The sequence below is a fragment of the Periplaneta americana genome, chromosome 1, assembly GCF_040183065.1.
Source record: "Periplaneta americana isolate PAMFEO1 chromosome 1, P.americana_PAMFEO1_priV1, whole genome shotgun sequence".
NCBI classification, from domain to species: domain Eukaryota; kingdom Metazoa; phylum Arthropoda; class Insecta; order Blattodea; family Blattidae; genus Periplaneta; species Periplaneta americana.
Window position 1 is genome coordinate 223600170 of NC_091117.1, and position 14455 is coordinate 223614624.

Consider the following 14455-nt stretch of genomic DNA (forward strand, 5'->3'; position numbering starts at 1 on the left):
GAAGTTACTAGAAACCGATAAAAGCGGGCGTGTGATTTAAAAATCCATAGCGCAGGAAGTTTAAAAATGACATCTCAACATCCGATAAGGGCACAAATACCCACGAAATGTTATGCAAGGCATTCCAGACATATCAAAGAGTATTTTAAAGTAAAAAAAAAAAAATTTTTTTGAAAATTTAATTTACCGGAAACAACAATAAAAGTGGGCGAGTGATTTAAAAATCCATAACGCAGGAAGTTTAAAAATGGCGACTCAACATCCGATAAGGGCACAAATATCCACAAAATGTTATGCTATGCATTCCACACATATCACAGAGTACCTGTTTTAAAGAATTTTTTTTTTTAATTTACTCATTTTTCACCAAAAAATACCATCCTCTCCCCTTAAATGGCAAAATTGCTCATTCAGCACTAGCTTTGTTCCGTAGTTGCCAGAATGAGGGACTCTACTGTACTTTACAATTAATGGTACAAGCCTCTGCTCCATCTATAGTTGTGTTTCATTTTAAATGTGTGATATCCCTTTCAGCATGGTGAGACAGCAGCTCATCTTGCTGCTGGACATGGGCAGTTGGCTGCCCTGACGCTACTGCAGAAGCATGGAGCTAACCTCCAAAATGTGGACGAAAGAGGAGATACTCCATTGATGTGTGCTGCTAAGAATGGCCACGTGGATGCTGTACGCTTTCTTCTTCAAGCAGGCATGGTTGTGGGAACTCAGGACAAGGTGAAGCATTTGTAGATCTTAGAGAAGGTGTATCGTTAGTTTCCTTTTATCATCAATATCTAGAAAAAAAATTACTTTAATTAACATACTAGGTGGAAAATCATGAATAGCTGTTGCAAGAATATAACTCACAAAAGGATTGCACCAAGATTGCAGTCTGTCACCTTTATTTTATAGCATTTATATAGAACTAAACATCGCAAGTTATTATATTACATTTCTACAGATCAAACACCTTCCATGGAATCTGTGAAGTATGGTTGCACTTGATGTCACTTGGGAGAAGAAAGGCCTGCTCTCTTCCCTTTACTTTCTCTTTCTCCGAGACAGTTGTGTTCCCTTTCTCTCGCAATTCCTTTTGCGCCCTGACTGCTCATTGGACCAGCCATCTGTGACATTATATGTGCAGAAGACTTGTTTTTCCAGTGTTACTTCACAGATTCCACAGATAATATTCAGTTCTGAAAGACTGGAATAAAAGCTGTCAAACTATGAGTGTAGAAATTAATGATCATTGTATTTTCACTTCACTAATGATGAAGAGAATACTAGCACAAATCATTTTGATTTAGAATTCATGGTAAATGCATTAAAAATAATTATAGTTATTATTAAAAATTAAGTATACCTGATAGTGAATAGTAATGAAAAATGGAGAATTGTTAGTTGTAGAATAAATAAAAGTAAAAGAGATAGAACATTTGAAGTATATGTGAGTAATGATTTATATTTTTTTTCTCAAAAAGTAATTTGGAAAGCATGTGTCATATTTTACATATATCTGTCAAGAATAAATTAAATATAAATTTAAAGAAAAATTATGTAAACTTTGAAAATTGGAATAATTATAATTCATTATTTAAAAAAACAAGAATTAATAATTATAAGTAAACTAATTGGAATACAGTATCAAAGTGAAAATTTGTGTATTACTTGTCCACATTGTAAGAAATATGTGGTAAAAGTTTTAGATTACTTGGTGTAAAAATGTTGTTGTTTTCTAATGCCAGGCGTTTGACAATAAAGTCATTTGACCTCTTGCACTCCAATATTTTTCAAAGATATTATCATGGTCAGCCACTGAAGCACAGATTTTGAGGTGTTCCGAATCCATTTCTTGGTTTGAGTTGCATAATGGGCAGTTAGGGGACTGATATATTCCAATTCTATGCAGGTGTTTGGCCAAACAATCATGGCCTGTTGCCAATCTAAATACAGCTACAGACGATTTTCGTGGTAAATCGGGAATTAACTGTGGATTATGATGCAGAGAGTTCCATTTTTTCCCTTGAGATTGTGTTATCAAATTTTGTTTGTTGAAGTCTAGGTATGTAGATTTAATAAATCTTTTCACAGAGTAATACGTAGATTTAGTAACAGGTCTGTAAGTAGCAGTGCTGCCCTTCTTTGCTAAAGCATCCGCATTCTCGTTTCCCAGGATTCCACAATGGGATGGTATCCATTGGAATACAATTCTTTTATTGAGTGATATTAATTGAGAGAGCATTTTAGTTATTTCTGCGGGTACCATTAAGGTAAAATTATCCGGAGGTAAAATAGTCCCCCAATCAGATCTCCGGGCAGGGACTACTTTAATGGTACAGAATCAACTAAACATCTGACAATGGAATGCTGGCGGTGTAAAAATGTAGAAGTTAGAAATTTCACAGATCCATAGTCTTTTAAGAAATCTGCGATGTAAAATCAGAAAAAAATTAACAATCCTCTAAGAAATAAAAAAAAAGATAACAGATTTTTTTCATTAAACTTAAGAAGTGTCTTGTGATATTTCGTGAAACGTGTGTTTCTTGTTTTAAGATTCCATCCCGTAGCAGTACTGTGTAATATTGTAATCAATGGACTCGCATTTGGGAGGTTCTGAGTTAGATCCTCTGTGCCAACCAATCTGGTCGAGATTTTTTCTGTTGTTTTCCTCGACTGAATATAACTAATTTCAGTTAAATAAAGACGAATGCTAGTCCCGTGCCATGGCGTCGCGGTCTAAGGCATCCTGCCTAGGACTTGCATTACGGAATGCGCGCTGGTTCGAGTCCTCGTGGGAGAAGAAATTTTCTCATGAAATTTCGGCCAGTGTATGGGACCAGTGCCCACCCAGCATCGTGATGCACTTGGGTAGCTACGATAGGTAGCGAAATCCGGTTGCGAATGCCAGCTATAACGGCTGGGGGGCAGATCATCGTGCTAACCACACGATACCTCCATTCTGGTTGGATGATCGTCCACCTCTGCGTCGGCATGTGGACGTGAGGCCAGCAGCCAGTTGGTCAGTCTAGGCCCTTCACGGGTTGTAGTGCCACGGATTATTATTATTATTATTAAGGACGAATGCTGGATAGATTTGTGTTTATGGGGTGATGGAATAATAGACACAGTGTAGCAACAACAACAAACATTTTCAACAGTAAATTACAGACAGTCGCAACATGACCTAGGAGTTAAAACGACTATAAATAAATACAGTTAAAAAATTGTTTCTCGTCAGTTTCAAAATGCATAGCTATAATGAACATTATTATTATTTTTTTTTATGAACATGAACATGAACAAATATGGAGTTCCTTGTTTGATTATAGGAAGGAGATACTGCTTTGCACCATGCCAGTTCTCGAGGCCATATGGAATGTGTACGCTGCCTTGTGGAATTTGGAGCTTGTCTAGACATGACAAATCTGCAGGAAGCCACACCTCTTCACATAGCTTTAGTCAAGAGACAAGCTCACTGTGCCATGTTCCTGTTGCACTCTGGTGTTGACATCGACATTCAAGACAAGGTAAGATATTAGTATTATTTAAATTGTTTATATATGTGAGTTGAATTTGGAAGGTAGTTGATGTTTTATTGCTTTAGAATATCAGCTAATGTCATACAAGGTGATATCAGAAAGTGAGACTGTATTTGCTGTGACATCTTGTGTTAGACTGCTCTGCCTCTGGCAAATCAGAACAACACACTTGCATAAAGTTTTGTGTTAAACTCGCCAAATCTGCCACCGAGACCCTCTAAATACTTCATCAGACTTTTGGTGAACAGTCCTTAAGTTTTTCAATGGCAAATGTTTCAAGACCAGTTGAGAGTTGGCTGAAGATAACTCACATTTAGGGCGTATCATAGCATGTAACAGAAATCTGTGAAGTGAACATAGGTTCTTGCCTACTCGCTTCTAGTCTCACTTCCTGATGCGAGATTAGTGATCTAGATGGCTGTTTCTTTGTTTAACTTGTGTGCACATCGATAATACTCCACATTACAAAATGGAGATCACTATTTCATTTGACTGCCCTGACGGAATGCTCTACTCCCCTAAAAAATATCGTGGTCTTTCGTTAATGAAAGCATATTGGGAAGCTTATGTGCAACACATAAATATCTGTAATACTCTTCTTCGTGTTGATGACCGCCATCTCCATATTGTTAGGGACCTTGTAAGCGAAAAAGTTTCTGCTCTGTCAAAATTGAATATCACAACTATTGATGCTATCAACTGGTCAGGTCGTAAAATTCGTAAACACTTAAGAAATGACGCATTCAAAACTTGGACAAACCATACCTTGCGTGGTAAAGGGGTTATTGTTTATAGTGATCTCCCCAAGGCTAACTCATGGGTAAGCAATCGAAAGGGCCTATCTCCCTCAGAATGGACCAATGCTTTAAAAATGTCAAGCAATATTTCGGCGGTTCGCGCAATACCGGGCAGAACTCTAAGCACAACCCGCTGCCGTCATCCAGACTGTAGTGAGCTTGAAACACTTGGACACGTGCTTGGACAATGCCCCAAAGGCGAGCTGCTGATCAATGCTAGACATCATCATGTACGACATGGTTTGGCGATATCGTTAAAAACTTTAAATTGGGAAATTTATGAGAAAGTACATTGTGTATCATCAGATGGTTCTTTCAGACGGGCAGACATTATTGCTATTAACGGACGCTTAAAACGGGCTCTTGTTCTTGACCCTACTATCCGTTTCGAAAGAAACCTAAATCAGGCCACCGAGGTTGATATTGAGAAGAAGTCCATATATGAACCTTGGCTGCCGTATCTTTCTCAAAAGTACAACGTCCCTCTTAAACAATGGTCTGTCATTGGTTTGCTGTTTGGCAGTAGAGGTTCAATCACAAAATTCACATGGAATTATCTTAAAGAACTTCACATTTCTTTTGATTATGTAATGTCTGTCCTTATAAATATTATCAAGGATTCTCTTCAAATATTACATCATCATCTCTATTTCAATTAATCCACATATATTTGCCTTCAACAATTAACTTTCTTTTTTCTTTAATGTATCACATCACATTATATTGTACATGTTTATTGTATTCAGGACCCTTGTGGTCACTCAAATTCTTTGAGCTGATGTCTATAATTTAGAAAAATATATAACTTAGTTACTCATTCTCCCTCGTATTTTTATTTTCCTTTTTCTTATTCAGAAGTGCCGTTGTTTTGGAATCACTGATTATTTGGGAGCTGGATATGAAGGACTCCAATCTATATTTATTCTAATAGAGCATATTTACTTTTATTGATAGGAGGGTAACACACCTATCCATCTAGCATCCCGGGAAGGACTGTTGACAATTGCACAGACTCTTTGTGCCTTTGGGTGTAATGTAGACGTTGCCAACAAGCAAGGTTTATATCCTCTGCACTTGGCTGCCAGACACGGACACACGGAAATAGTGAGGTACAGTACCCTTGGTTTTAAGCTTGTAGTGTAAACTGATATTTGTGAACACTTTGAAAGCATAATTACTGTTTTTATTGAAATATAGTGAAACCCAGCTAATTCGGATTTTGTGATAATTTGGACAACCCTTCTTTTCTACATTATAAATAATTATTATGTTATATATATATATATTAATGATATATTATATAATTATTATAATATTTACAGCACTTCAAAGTTTGAAGTGACTTTTGAATTATCATATACGAGGCGCATCCAGAAAGTAAGTTTCCCGATTTTTTCCCCTTGAAAGTAAACGTAATTAGCCGTGTCAATTGCGCATGCGTAACAGATCTATGACGTATCAATCATATGCCAGCCGGACAGGTCCCGCCTGGTGCCAGTAGCGTGGCAGCAGTGGTTCGAAATGGAAGCTCTTATTCCTTTTCCCGCCGCCTACGAGGTTCGGTCGGTGATAAAGTTCTTTAATGCACAAAGCATTGCGCCAATTGAAATTCATCGGCAGCTCTGTCAGGTCTATGGGCCGAACATCATGAGTAAGCAGATGGTGCGTCGCTGGTGTAGGCAGTTTTTCGAAGGTCGTCAAAGTGTCCACGATGAAGAGCGCAGTGGGCGACCGTCCCTCATCAATGATGATCGTGTTGAGCTGGAGTGCATCATGGAGAACCGTCGCTTCACGATTACGGAGCTGAGCAGCCATTTTCCGCACATATCGTGATCCTTGTTGCATGAGATTGTCACTAAGCACCTGCTGTTCAAAAAAGTGTGTGCCAGGTGGGTGCCGAAAAACCTGACACCCGAACACAAAATGCAACGTTTAGGAGCAGCACTGACATTTCTGCAACGGTAACACGATGACGGCGACGAGTTCCTTGACAGGATCGTCACGGGCAATGAGACTTGGATTTCACCCCGGAAACCAAGCAGCAGTCAATGCATTGGCGGCATAGTGGATCTCCGGTCAGGACGGAATTCAAACAGACGCTGTCGGTACGGAAAGTGATGTGCACGGTGTTCTGGGACAGGAAGGGCATTCTGCTCATTGACTTCCTTCCAAGAGGTGAAAAGTGAACGCTGACCGTTACTGTGAAACACTGCGAAAATTGCGACGTGCCATTCAAAACAAGAGGCGTGGAATGCTTACTGCAGGTGTTGTGCTCCTCCATGACAATGCTCGTCCACATACGGCTCGGCGCAGAGCAGCTGTTTTGATGGAATTTGGCTGGGAGTTGTTTGATCACCCACCCTACAGTCCTGATCTTGCTCCCAGTGATTTTCACGTTTTCTTGCACCTCAAGAAATTCCTGTCCTCCGGTGATCGTTTTGGCAACGACGAAGAGCTGAAGACGTCTGTCACACACTGGTTCCATTCACAGGCAGCAGAGTTCTACGACAGAGGGATACAAAAGTTGATCCCATGATATGACAAGTGTCTCAATTCTGATGGTGGCTATGTTGAAAAATAGCTGAAACATTGCTGTACCTGTTGCCAATAAATGTTTTCCTGAAAGTGTGTGTTCCTTTTTTTTTTTAAATAGGGAAACTTACTTTCTGAATGCGCCTCGTACTTTAAAAATGTTTGTAATAATTTTTTCATAATTTCAGCACTTGAAATGAGCTACACTATCGATTTTATTTTATATTATTGTAAAAAAAAATCATGTAAGTTAAAGAACTGACTGTTTTCAACTAGTAATAGTACTCTAGGCCTATTCATATATATTTCACGTCATTGTCTATATTTCGTATTTCAGATGTCTTTGCCTGGCAGGCTGCAACATAGAACAAAAGAATAATGATGGAATTAAAGCAGAAATCACAGCTCTCAAACATGGTTACAATGATATTGGTGACTTGCTCAACAGGCTAAGAAATGTTAGTATATTACTTACGTAATGAATAATAAATAATTTTGATCATTAACAGTATAGAAGAGATCTTACTTGTTTTTGATAACTTTTATACAAGTGAAATTAAATTATTTCGCTGTGATATGAGGATTGCGATGTTTATAATATTGTACATAGAGATTTTATGTAAGGTTCTGTTTTAGAGTCTATAAAAATAAAGTGAAAATGAAATAATAAATTGCAATTGGCTTGGATAATGTGTGAAGAGAAATAAGATTCGTGGAAGATTCACTGACATTACGAATTGCAAATCAATTTCTTATAAAAAAATATTGAGATTTCTTTCTGCCAAATTCTGTGATTTATGAGATAGACTGTAGGGCAGAGAAATTTATTTTTCCGTGCTATTTTTATATTAGCATATTAGCATTCATCATCTTCACCACAACAACAGCATTGGCACCACCACTATCAATGCTATCACTGCCACTATCATTACTATCACCTCTAATAGTAATGATGATGATGATGATTATTGAAAGTAATCTATGAACCGCAATAAGAAGTAGAAGCGCTTACTATTAGATGTTGATTAAATTATTGCAAATATTGTCACTTGCACAGCCAAAATTTAATTCTTCAAATTTGGTGGGAAGGTGTAATGACCACATTAAGAAAATTAATTAAATGTTTTGTGTGCTTTAATAATCATTTTTGGAAATGGAGACGTCATAGTCTAAAATTCTATCTACAAAAAAATTAGAATAAAAATGTCTTATATTGGTTTGGTAAACAAGACATCATCAATTGTAATTCATGGAAGGGTCTATTAAGAATAATAAAGAAAGTTACTTTGATATGAGATTTAAATAACAAGAAGAATATGAGGCTATGTATCTGAGTTCAATATGAAGCGTTTCCCTCATAACTCAAAAAGTATCCAATATTCTGTGATGAAATTTTGTGTGTGTACTTTAAATTGGGAGATTCATGAGAAAGTACATTGTGTATCATCAGATGGTTCTTTTAGACGGGCAGACATTATTGCTATCAACGGACGCTTAAAACGGGCTCTTGTTCTTGACCCTGCTATCCGTTTCGAAAGAAACCTAAATCAGGCCACCGAAATTGATATTGAGAAGAAGTCCATATATGAACCTTGTCTGCCGTATCTTTCTCAAAAGTACAACGTCCCTCTTAAACAATGGTCTGTCATTGGTTTGCTGTTTGGCAGTAGAGGTTCAATCACAAAATTCACATGGAATTATCTTAAGAAACTTCACATTCCTTTTGATTATGTAATGTCTATTCTTATAAATATTATCAAGGATTCTCTTCAAATATTACATCATCATCTCTATTTCAATTAATCAACTTATATTTCCCTTCAACAATTAACTTTCTTTTTTCTTTAATGTATCACATCACATTATATTGTACATGTTTATTTGAGCTGATGTCTATAATTTAGAAATTTATTTATTATTTATGAATTGGTCATTGTTAAAAGGCCGTAAGTCAGTTCTTGACGAAATGGACCTTTTTATGGATTTAAGGGGAGAGGATGGTATTTTTTGGTGAAAAATGAGTAAATTTTAAAAAATCCTTAAAATACTCTGTGATATGTGTGGAATGCATAGCATAACATTTTGTGGGTATTTGTGCCCTTATCAGATGTTGAGTCGCCATTTTTAAACTTTCTGCGTTATGGATTTTTAAATCATTCGCCCACTTTTATTGTTGTTTTCGGTAAATTAAATTTTCAAAAAAAATTTTTTTCTTCTTTAAAATCCCCTTTGATATATGTGGAATGCATTGCATAACATTTTGTGGGTATTTGTGCCCTTATCGGATGTTGAGATGTCATTTTTAAACTTCCTGCGCTATGGATTTTTAAATCACACGCCCACTTTTTTCGGTTTCCAGTAACTTCATTTTTTTTGCTACATTGCCAGACAAAAATGGATATAATTTCTGAACTAATAAATATACATGCATGAAATTTAGAACACACATTCTTTAGACTATTAGGAAAGTTTTGTCTATAACAGAATTTTGTTAATTGATTTCATTTTAAAAATACGTCCGTTTGTTTGCAAGAAAGGAAATCAGTAAATTGTTATTAAATTTTAATTGTTTATTTTACAAACGTAGGGACTAATATCAAAATTCTGTTAGATAGTTTGTAGAACATGCTTTTGCAAATACATTGCAAAAAACTGTTTGAAATTATCTTTAAAAATGGTTTAGATATATCGGTTTTAGTACAATCCTGCATTGGGTATATTTTTTCAAATTTGGACCCCCAAATATTTTTTTTTTCAAAATATTTTTATTTGGTTAAGTTGCCACAGCTATGAGCTCTCTACATACAAAAAATTAATATTTTACACCAAATAGAAAAAAAGTTTTAAAAAATACCATCCTCTCCCCTTAATAGAGGATGAAACAAACTAATAAATTATACTTTCAAGCTTAGTATTATCATGGAGAGTGATAGTAAACACAACAGAAACATAACTTCAAAATTATTAAGGTAGCAGAACTGTTTTCTTCGATAATCACAATACTGAAAAAGAAATGACTCAGTGCTTTTAAACAATGATCGAGTAAAATTTATACTGTTATGATTTAACTAAGAGGAAGTAGGTTTAATTGTCAGAGGTGTACTGTCTTTCTTCAAAATTCCTGGTCGTTCGTAATCTCTTGTTGGTATGCACTCCAAAGTTTTCAGGAACTTCTAATTTTCGGAAAAACTGTATTTTCATTAGAAAGAAAACATTTAAGGGGTTAGGTACAGCTTAAGGGTATATGTACGTGAACGACCACAAATATTATCAGAAAATGCAGGCTCTAAATTTCTACAATTTTAAAAGGAAATGAACTCAAAATTGGACAAAAATTACAAGGTACCACAATAAGACTTATTAGAACTTAAATATCTGATAAAAGTATAAAAAGGTTATTAATAATATTTTTTAGAAATCACTTTTTACTTTAAATTAAATTTTAAAAAATTTGCAAATTTTCACACATATTATTTTATAACTCCACAACCATTAGAGATAGAATTCTGATATTTTATACACTGATTTAACATGCATTTATGTAAAAGGTAGGCTACATTAATTCCCATTTCTTTGAAAATATAAAAAATAGGTCACAAAACATTGTCAATTTTAATATACTCGTATTTTATACAGGACAAATAAAAAATTAATTGTATTAAAATAAACGACTCTACATGTCTGAGAGTAGTCTACTTTTCAGAAATAAGTGTTTATTACATGCAGGAAAAATAATAAAGACGTCAGAGAGACCATAACTATGTTATGGTTACCAAATGACGTAACTGCAGAATTGTTTTGTTTTTTTTTTCATACTTTGATTAAACTGGTTAGAAAAATATTAATAGTAACCTTTTTTGTACTTTTATCAGATATTTAAGTTCTGATAAGTCTTGTTGTGGTACATTCTAATTTTTTGTCCAATTGTGAATTCATTTCCTTATAAAATTTTAGAAATTTAGAGCCTGCATTTTGTGATAATATTTGTGGTCGTTCACGTACATATACCCTTAAAGGAGTAAAATTTTGGAAATATTCAACATTTTTTTTTTCTTTCATTACTCTATACTGTACAATAATGAAAATTTATGTGTGTAAAACATTGTCCTTCTGCTATATGATAAACATATTTCTACGGATTAAAAAAATTACTTATATATTTTTTTCAAAATTCAAAGTTCACTGTGCAGTGATGAAGCGTTTCCCTCATAACTCAAAAAGTATCCAATATTCTGTGATGAAATTTTTTGTGTGTACTTATGCATGTCATATCTACAATATGATGCAAAATCACTTCTCTACCTTTCATAGATTCTCTGATAAAAAATAAATTCATTTAAAAAAATGGTCAAATATCCAACATAAAATAAAAAATATATATTGTTTATTAAGAAATGTAGTTGAAAGAGCATGATATCGTAAACATGAGTTTCAGCAATAAAATAAAAGAGAGAGAATATGAAAAAGTTAACAAGTTTATGAGTTATGAGGGAAACGCTTCATCACTGCACAGTGAAATTTGAATTTTGAAAGAATATATATAAATATTTTTTTAAATCGTAAAAATATTTTTTTCATATAGCAGAAGGACAGTGTTTTACACATACCAATTTTCATTATTGTAAAAGATACAATAATGGAGGAAAAAAAAGTTGAATATTTCCAAAAATTTACTGCTGTAAGCTGTACCTAACCCCTTAAATGTATTGTGATGCAGGAGTTTTAATTTTTTTTTATTTCACAAGATGTGAAGATTCCTAGACATTATTAATGGACTGCTATTATTAATGTAATTATCATATCCACATGCATATGCTGTTACATTTATAGCATATTAATATGTTTGAGGTGTCCAATTCCTACACCCACCTTATCCATAATCAAGGCAATGATATATTTAAATTATTTCCCAACTGCTTCAGAGGAAACGTTTTTTTCCTTCTCCTATAAGAGTGGCTAAGGCGAGTTTTGGAATTGGACACCTCATTTTTATTGTGTAACTGTGCTGTTAATATTTATATAATGGATGCTTATCAATTACTTTTTCAGTGTTCTCATCGTGAGGAGTTTATTAAGCAGTTAATTCCCACTTCTCAACCTTTAACTAGGATAAATGTTAAGTTTTTTGGTCATTCGGGTGTTGGAAAATCAACTTTAATTGAATCGCTTCGGGCTGGATACTTCTCTAGTTTCTTTCGCAAGAGTAAACCAACTGCAGGCAGCAGTACTGCTTCAAGTAAGTTGAAATATTACTGCCAGGAAGAAGGGAATATTTATCTGTAATATGTACAGACGTGGACAAATTATTAGCAAAATTGAACATTTTTATTATATATTTTTACAAAATATCATTCTTCAATTTAGACTACAGTTGACATTTTTGTGTATTTCCAAATTATTAGCAAAATTGAAGATTAGTGTTGCATATTTTTTTAAATTTAACTCCTCAATTTGGACTACATTTGATATTTTTGCATATTTACAAATTATTAGCAAAACTGAAGATTTTTATTGTATATTTTTACAAAATTCGATTCTTCAATTTGGACTACAGCTGACATTTTGGATATTTCCGAATTATTAGCAAAACTGAAGATTTTTGTTTTATATTTTTACAAAATTTGACTCTTCAATGCAGTTGACATTTTTGCTAATTTACAAGTTATTAGCAAAATTGAAGATTTTTTATTATATATTTTTACAAAACTTGACTCCTCAATTTAAACTACAGTTGACATTTTTGCATATTTCTCTCTACTATAATGATGGAAATATCCAAAATTGTCAACTGTAGTCTAAATTGAAAAGTCAAATTTTGTGAACAAAATATCATAAAAATCGTCAATTTTGTTAATAATTTGTCCACGTCTGTATAATTAATTATCTTTTCTTGTTTCATGATTAGAAGTTCATGTCATTAGATTTATGGTTTATGTGTTTAAACTCATTTTAAAGGCAATTAGTGTGGCTTCCTTCAGAAGCAAAGTAAAGTAAGCACTCCAACAGTCTTTGTCCCTGAATAAGATCACCGCATGCAAAACTTTTTGTCCACTCTGCTAGATGTCATCCTCACCTGTAATTTTATCATTAGCGGTAATGAATTCTGCCTTACAGGTACCAGAACTTAGAAATACGGATCATTTCAAAATGATTAGAACGATTTCACTTTGCTATATTTATTTCATAAATTGTCAAAACAAGATATAATTTCACATGTATGTAATGGATATAGTCCAGATGTTTGGTAAAATGCCTTTTATTACTGGGTTTGCTTATGTCAGAGTTATATAACTTTGAATGCGTTTCGAGGTAATTTAGAACTGATAAGGCCAATTTTTATTTTCCCTATTTAAGCGCTTGCTTAAATTATGTCTCATGACCAGAACGTAGTACAAAATGAAAATATAAAAATTGGAAATTTATCCTTTGAAAAGGTAGAAAAATTCAAGTACCTTGGAGCAGCAGTAACAAATATAAATGACACTCAAGAGGAAATTAAACACAGAATAAATATGGGAAATGCCTGCCATTATTCAGTTGAGAAGTTTTTATCATCCACTCTGCTCCCAAAAAAGCTGAAAGTTAGAATTTATAAAACAGTTATGTTACCGGTTATTGTGTATGGTTATGAAACTTGGACTCTCACTTTGTGTTACATTGTTATGTTGTATTCCAGATGGAATATGTTTTTATTGTTCTAATCATTTTGAAATGCCCTGCAGAATTCAAAATTTCGGAACTAGCTGAGTCTTAGAGACATTGGTAACCAAACAACCATAAGATCATAAAGTTATTATTTTTGTAGATTTTAGGACTGTAATTTTTTAATACTTTTATTTTCATATTTAAATGTAGGAATGTGTTAAAAAAACAAACATGGTATTTCAATGACTTTATGACTGATAATTGTGAATTTTCATCATTAGATGGTTTTGTTTATTGCTTAGGATAGGCAAAGTATTACTAAATACAATGACTAGATTATGCAAATTTTCTAAGATATAAATAACTTAATGAGATCATATCTTAGCAGTGAAAACTTTGTTCTTGCATTACAAAATAAGTTTAGGGCAAAATATTTTACTGTTAAATCAAAATTATATTTTTTGTAGATGGTTCGACATCTCCTGGTAGCAAAATGCAAATTGAAATGGATGTAACATCTTCACGAAGTTCCTTGAGTTTTGACACATATAATTATCAGTACACCCGTGGAATTGATGTGCAACAGGTAACCCATAGGCTATATTTTTCCTTGTTATAGTTGTGATGAGCCATGTCTCAAAGTTGTAAATACTTGTATATTTTAAATTTATAGTTACTGTATTTGTTTAGACAGAAGACAATATATATATATATATATATATATATATAAATAACGCCCTTCAATGCTTTTCTTATTATTGTGTTTTTAAAACATATTCTTGCGTTAGTTTGTGAATCCATGTTTACAAGATAATACTTTTTGTCGAATTTGAGAGAAGTATTTTAAAAAGGACTGAAGTATATTTTAAGGGAAGACTCCACTGAAAATCATGAAAAGTTTTCCAAATTTTTTTAGCTATTCCACGTATTCAGAATTTATATTTT

The 14455-nt window shown here is 33.7% G+C and overlaps 1 protein-coding gene across 3 annotated transcripts in view; it reads left to right on the top strand.

The window, feature by feature from the left end:
* Positions 1–14455, top strand: part of LOC138708527 (death-associated protein kinase 1-like) — a 110955-nt gene that overhangs the window by 45486 nt on the left and 51014 nt on the right. For all 3 annotated transcript variants that reach the window (XM_069838644.1, XM_069838659.1, XM_069838652.1), the window contains 6 exons: positions 535–732; positions 3327–3524; positions 5288–5442; positions 7203–7323; positions 11915–12101; positions 13978–14096. In XM_069838644.1, the coding sequence (XP_069694745.1) occupies positions 535–732; positions 3327–3524; positions 5288–5442; positions 7203–7323; positions 11915–12101; positions 13978–14096 (978 nt within the window). The remainder of the gene's footprint in view (positions 1–534; positions 733–3326; positions 3525–5287; positions 5443–7202; positions 7324–11914; positions 12102–13977; positions 14097–14455) is intronic.